Source organism: Sinocyclocheilus anshuiensis, unplaced genomic scaffold, assembly GCF_001515605.1.
Source record: "Sinocyclocheilus anshuiensis isolate Anshui unplaced genomic scaffold, SAMN03320099.WGS_v1.1 scaffold2083, whole genome shotgun sequence".
Lineage (NCBI taxonomy): Eukaryota > Metazoa > Chordata > Actinopteri > Cypriniformes > Cyprinidae > Sinocyclocheilus > Sinocyclocheilus anshuiensis.
In genome coordinates, this window is record NW_015536601.1 from 166116 (window position 1) to 173364 (window position 7249).

Sequence of the window (7249 nt, forward strand, 5' to 3'; positions counted from 1 at the left end):
GACCAAATCATGTATGTGCTCGTGCGACCAGCTGAGAAAGTTAGTTGCAAAAGAGCGACCAGTGGGAAGAATGAGTCTGGAGCCCTGTATAGGCTATACAGTGCATGAAAAGCAAACTGGTGCTCTTCTGTTTCTTTTGGTGTATGACTCCCCCTTGTGTCGTAAAGCACAATTATCGCGGTTGTCTGAAACATTCACAGTTGTATGTGATTGCAAGCTGGTTGCTGGGGTGTTGCTATGTGGCTGCTGGGTGGTTGCTGGGGTGTTGCTATGTGGTTGCAGGGTGGTTGCTGAGGTGTTACTATGTGATTGCAGGGGGTTTGCTTGAGGGTTGCTGTGTGATTGCAAGCTGGTTGCTGGGGTGTTGCTATGTGGCTGCAGGGTGGTTGCAGGGTGTTGCTATGTGGTTGTTGGGTTGTTGCTATGTGGTTGCAGGGTGGTTGAAGGATGATTTGTTTGGGGTAGCTATGTGATTGCAAGCTGGTTGCTGGGGTGTTGCTATGTGGTTGTGAGGTGTTGCTAGGGTGTTGCTATGTGGTTGCTGGGTTGTTACAGGGGGTTGCTGGGGTGTTGCTATGGGTTTGCAGGGGTGTTACTGTGTGGTTGCTGCGTGGTTGTGGGTGGGTTGATGGGGTGTTGCTTTGTGTTTGTTGGAGGGTTGCAGGGTGGTTGCTGGGCGATTGCAGGCTGGTTGCTGGGGTGTTGCTATGTGGTAGTTGGGTGGTTGCAGGGGTGTTGCTATGTGTTTGCATGGGTTGCTGGAGTGCTGCTATGTGGTTGCAGGGGGTTGATGGGGTGTTGCAGGCTGGTTGCTGGAGTATTCTGAGTCCTTTGCTAAATTAAAAGCCTATGGTCTTATCCTCAATGTATTGCTGTTCCTCTAATATGAACTTTAATAAGTTGACTGTCATTGGGTCTTATTTTACCTCATTCCGTGCAACAATGCATACAGTCACAAAAATGAGTTCAGAAAGCTAGTAAATGCGAAATAATTGCAATTCTCGGGCAAACCACTATAGAGTTAGAACCGGTGAATGTGGTTTACATGTTTCATAGAAAGAGAATGATGTGCACCAAATGAGTCGCTGTAGAAATCGAATACATTAATGGTTGCGGACGAAATAGCTCAACACGAGAGCTAACGAAATAAAGAGCTATGAAATAAAACGTCATCATGTTTTAAAGAAGAGGGGCTTGATTAAGTGCTGGAAATAGCAGATGATGGGCACAGAACATTGACAAAACTCAGAGACATTTACAGTTACACGCAGTTGTAGTGGTGTGCAAACTCTACTATAGGGATGCTTAGATAACTATATAAGAATTCACTTTCATGTTTTTTGAAAATATTTATCTTACAGATCTCAGTTTAAATGCTTCACTTTGTGTTCTATTCTATTAGATTATATTATATTCTATTTTGTTCTGTTCTATTCTGTTCTATCAGTTTAAATGCTTCAGTTTGTTTTTATGTATTTTATTATAAACCTAACAAATAACTGACCTCAAAAAGGGAATTCATGAGTAATATCTGCTTCATTTTTTCATATTTTTTTCATATCTTTATTTTATTTTATTTTAATAACTTAAACTGTTCTGCTTGAGATTAAAAAAAAAAATGTTTAATAGTTTTTCTTGGTAACAAAAAAATGTCTCAGATAACCTAAAATGTGCATCATTTAGTTACATCAAGTGTCAAATCAAATATAAATAGCACATTTAAGTTAAAAGTTTCACACTTTTTTTGTGTGTGTGCTTTACAGGTACTTGTATAAAGAATGTTTTTACTCAGGTGGCTGAAATGTCTACCCAATAGAGAAAAGTTTTGCTCAGCAAAATAGAGGGAACATTGGACCCATCTGAGTAGTCTCATAATATCTCTTTTGACCTCCCTGTGTCTTCTTATTGTGTCTCTTCATGTCTTCATTTATTTCCTGTCAGATCCAGCAGGCAGCTGAGCGGCCTGAGCGGAATTTCGTGGACACGCGGCAGTTAAAGGTGTGCGCGACCTGTTTTGACCTCTCTGTCAGTCTGTTACGGGTCCTGGAGATGACCATCACTCTAGTGCCGGAAATATTCCTGGACTGGACCCGCCCCTCCGCCGAGCTGCTGCTGCGCCGATTGGCTCAGGTGAGCGTTATTGACAGCTGGAATGTGTTCTGTAAATGCTGTTCTAAAGTTTAAAGCAACATTCAAAACATGCAAGTGCAAAGTGAATAAAATGAAATTTATTTCATGCTCACCATTAACATTTTTCTAAAGCAGTTTCATGCAGAACTCTGAGTTAATGATCCTGTTTGAAGCAATTTGCTATTAAACATTTCTGTTTATTTTCTCAGACTCCTGCAGTGCACAGCTCTGACTTTTTCCAAAACTAAATTATTAACAACACTAAGAAAATTTATGAAGCTGTTCAAGAGAGCGTCATAACATGAAAAAACTCATTTTCATCTTTTGAAATAAGAGGTCAGTGTACTATGTAGTAACTAGACTGGTCTACTATCTGCGCAGACAATATCTCAGAACCTTCCTCTATAGTCCTACGTTATTATGTTCCATTGTTATTATTATTAGTTTTTGTTTGTTTAATAAATTAAAGATACAGTTGTTGTTTCATTTTTTTTTGGACCATGTTTGCGTTTATTCTTTTAGTGAATTGGGTGCTTCAGAAACAGAGACATTGTGTGAAAAACAAGACTATCAATGGACACGATTCGTTCTTTGTGAATCCCCCCCAAATGTTATTAAATTGTAGAATATAGCCAATTTAAAGCATAAAGTATCATAGCTCAGCAGCGCAGAGAATCTGGATGGAAGCTAATGGACAGGGTTTATTGATCCACAAATGAAGTCATTTTGTCAAACCATAAAAGTTCTTACAAGGGTGATGGAGGGGAGGGCAGTCATTATTAGAAAAAGGATGAAAGCTATTTGATGCTTTTCAACTTTATGAGCACTTTTTTTTTTAAATAAATGTTTGTTTATGGACAGTATATGTGGTGCTTTCCACATATAGGGTACACTTTAATTTTCCATTACTTAAAACTATTATCAAACTATTAACTGTTACAAATCTCATGTGTGTATGTATGTATTTATGCATTTAGTTAGTTAGTTAGTGAGTGAATCTATGGCATTGAGTGAAAACACGTAAAACTTATTCTGTTTTCTTTATTTGACTGCACTTGCTCAACTATTCAACCCTATTAAGTTATTGTAAAAAAAACAAAAAAAACAACAACAATTATAGGAAATATAAGCTTATCAATACCTAAAGTCTAATGTTTAAGGCAAAATTAGCTAACACCTATTGGCTGACAGTTGTTTTTAAGTTGAATCTGCAGTTTTTGCAACCCTGTTATTAGGGTTGTCACGATTATGAAATTTGGCTGACGATGAATTGTCTAAGAAATAATTGTGATTATGCCGTTTAATTGTCTGTTTTTGCACATTGACGATTATGATTATTATGGTAATTGTCTGTTTTATGGCTTTGTCATAAATTTTTTATGCACATTAAATAATTGTTACGAAGGAGTGTTAACATTAGAAGCAACCACTGCAATTTATAATTCCTTAAAAAATTTGCACAAAACAAAAACAGCAGAGAAATTCACAACGCAAATTCACTCTCTGGCAGCAGGTGGTGCTTATGGAACAGCAGCAGTACAGTTCCCTGTGTACCGCTGTAAACAAAGAAGCGCTGAGCTTTCAAACACTACTTTAATATGCATTATACAGAGGTAAGAGGGACAAAATAACATCGAAACGTTTCTGAAAACAGTCAGTTCCTTTCAAAGATACGTTCATATAAACCCCCACGTCAATATTTATATTTTTCTTCTAATATTTCGAGTATCGTGAACAGTGAGCTTGCTGTGTCTGTACAGTATTTTCTGCTGTCGTGTCAATTCTTTCCTCTCTGCGTCTGTTTTTAGTGTCCCGTCCGAAGTCAATTTAATCACCGCTCTAAATGAATGCGCCGCCTTTACTGAAGCACACGCACATACACGGCTACAGACAGTCACTCGAACAGTGAGATCGAGCAGCGCACACAGACATAATATTTCTCAGCGACGAGATGGAAACATCACTGTTTTATAAGTTATAAACTTCACTGTTAGTAGAGAGACGCACAGCTCACACACGCACAGCCCTGTTCTCTCTCTTCTCACTAATTCATTTAAATAAGCAATCTTAATGCAATGCTTTATCTCTGTCTGATTTTTAGTTGGCAGAATGCTAGATCTAACGACCCGTAGGCAAAATAACTAACGAAAATGAACTGTTGTTTGTTCTCAATCATGTCAGGTTTAAATTGTCAGTGCTGGCAAATGAGCAATACCGCTGCTCCATGTTTAGAAATACGCGTTCTTGTGGCTGCTAAAGTAGCACAATAATCGCGGTTGTCTGAAATGACCACGGTTAGATGAAGTAAGACAGGCCTACCTGTTATCCATCCATTTGTTATTATTACTATTATTTTATTATTTTATATAAATTAGATTTAAAATTGGTTATTTTATTTTGATGTGTATTTAATGCATACTGCTCAGAAATAATGAAATCACAAAAGTCAGGGTTTTAAACTGTATGTACTCATGCCCAAAATTTTGGTAACAGGGTTGAAACAAATTGCAAGCGCCATATAAATGTAAAAAAAGGCAAGTGATGTTGATTTGTAAAACAGTGTTTTGTTTTGACAGTTCAATTTATGCAAAATCTGCAGTTTTTTCAACCCTGTTACCCATTCTTATGTAGCTTTTTTTTAACATTTGATTTAATATTGTTCGTTTTTATTTTGATGTATATTTAGTGCTTACTGCCCAGCAATAATGAAATCACAAAAATCTGGGTTTTTATTCATGTTCAAAAGTTGGTAAAAGGGTTGAAAAAATGTGCAAACCAAAAAAATACCTCATATAATATTTAATTACTTTTATTAATTGTCATTACGTCCTGAGGTTAATTATCATTTAACATTTTACTATTTTCAGAAGATTACGAACCTCCTTTTTAATTTTCAGATGCTATTTTGCACTCTACTCATGGAAAGTGCCATGCAAGTGAGGAGCGAGTGAATATTGTTCTCAGGGCTACTGCATGTTTTCAAGGCCTCAATTATGGAGGAGAAGGCTTTGAAAATGTGTTCTCTGGTGGGTTTTTCTTGCAGCGCTTACATGGGCTCTATTCCCAGCGGAGCATCCATTCACCTGCGGCTTGTAATCAGGCTTTAACTGAAACACACCTGTGAGCACAGCAGGCATCCACATGTCCTTTATAGCAGAACTCCCACCTCAAGCATACTTATCCATTTGCGTTTTTTCCTGTCCCTAAAGGATTTATCCTATCTTTGAATGCAATTACATGCAATGTACTATAGTGAAAGTCAATAATTGGAACCTAGCAGCTTAGTACCTCTGAATTAAATTCTCGGGCGTAAGATGCTAAGTCCAAGTGGCGTGCTAAAGGAGCGAAGGGAATAATTATTGCGGTCTGGTCACTTTGATTTATGACCAGATGTGTTTGATTTGCTCACCGAAACCCTTTCGGACCGGAGCAGGTTACATCTGTTCATGTTAAAGGGATAGTTTACCCCTTAGTTTTTGTTTTGCTTTGCTTTGTGTTTTTGTTTTATGTTGTTTTTTGTTTTGTTTTTGCCTTGCTTTGCTTTGTTTTTGTTTTGTTTTGCTTGTTTGTAATGCAGTTTTAGATTTTTTTGTTTGTTTTTTTTTTCATCTTGTGTGTGTTTTTTTTAGGTAAACATTTTCTTTAGTTAGGAGAACTTTCACACCTCTGGTTACATTTCTTTTTATACTAAGTTTAGGTTTGACAACATTTGTTTTTTATTGTCTTTCTGCAGCTCCTGAACCAGGTGTTAAATAGAGTCACGGCAGAAAGAAACCTTTTTGACAGGGTGGTCAACTTGCGCCTCCCAGGTAATTCTCACCAATTTCCTTCTTATGCAAATATAATCTTATATTAATGCAAATGGAAGCATTGAACATGAACTGCATGCTTTACTACGCACTTGAGGATGCACTTGAATGCAATTATATTTCTGAACTGCTTAGTGTGCTGTGCTGAATTTAAACCTCTCAGGTATTTTGGTTCATCCTTAATCACGTCCCCTGTGAGCCGAAATATGGTTTGTTGTAACCTCACATTCGACTTTTCACATGTTCCTTTTATAGCACCTTGTTTCAAGTCCCAGATCAAATAAAAAGTAATTTGATATGCATTTTGCAATGTTCTTGACATCACCTCTAAAACCCTTTCAGAAGTTTGGAAAGTCAGCCTGTACACTCAGGGAATGAGATGAGAAGAATAGGTCAAGAGATTACACGGCAAGTTAGTATGAAAACATAATCCAATTCAGGAGGGTACTGAGACTGTCGTCAGGCCAGTTTTTCAGCCTTGACATTGCAGAACGATAGATTTATAATGAACGAGGCTGGGTCATGTTGTTAGCCTGAGCTTCACCCCTCGAGGGGAATACAGAAAAGCCTGGCTTTCAATGCATTTCAAAGTTGTTATTAGGTGGCACTTATTCACCACTTGATGAGTTCTCCAGCCCTATTCATTATTTAATTTTTTTTTCGTGGGGGGGGTATTTGATGATCCATCAGTGAAATTCAGAGAACATTTGGTATGAAAGCATTAAGGTGTCCTTGGAAAAAGTCAAACGAAACTGCATTGGGCAAACTTCGTCTCTTTCCAGCAAGATTGCTGCTTGCACTCCATTGACCTGTGCTTCAGAATATTGCTTTGCAGAAAGAAAATTATCTAAATCTAAATCTCAAATCACTTTGTAAATAGGCTTTTTTTTTGGAGAGTAATTTCCATCCTAACTAAATAACAAAATTATGTCATGCAGACCCTTGTTTTACTTATTTACTTAACCTACCAAAAACAGTTTCTTTTTTATATATCATTGTATAAATTTGTCCGAAATATATAGAGGTGGAAAACACTTTTTATATTTAAAATAATTATGAAATGATTAAAAATATATACAATTATATAATACAATTGCTAAAATCAAAAATATTTTTTGATGTTATGTTATATAAAATATTTGTATTTATATTAATTAAACATCTAATTTGTATAAATATATGTATATTTATATATTTATACACATTATATTATATTTACTATATTATATATACTAGTAATTAGGGATGCACCGATACCACTTTTTTCAGTACTCGCCCGATACCGATACTTTTATTTTTGGTACTTGCCG

General features: G+C 36.7%; 1 protein-coding gene across 1 annotated transcript in view; it reads left to right on the top strand.

Annotated features, from left to right (window-relative positions):
* Positions 1-7249, top strand: part of rnf123 (ring finger protein 123) — a 174329-nt gene that overhangs the window by 80794 nt on the left and 86286 nt on the right. Inside the window, exons 34-35 of the mRNA XM_016506503.1 lie at positions 1942-2130; positions 5864-5939. Coding sequence (XP_016361989.1) covers positions 1942-2130; positions 5864-5939 — 265 coding nt within the window. The remainder of the gene's footprint in view (positions 1-1941; positions 2131-5863; positions 5940-7249) is intronic.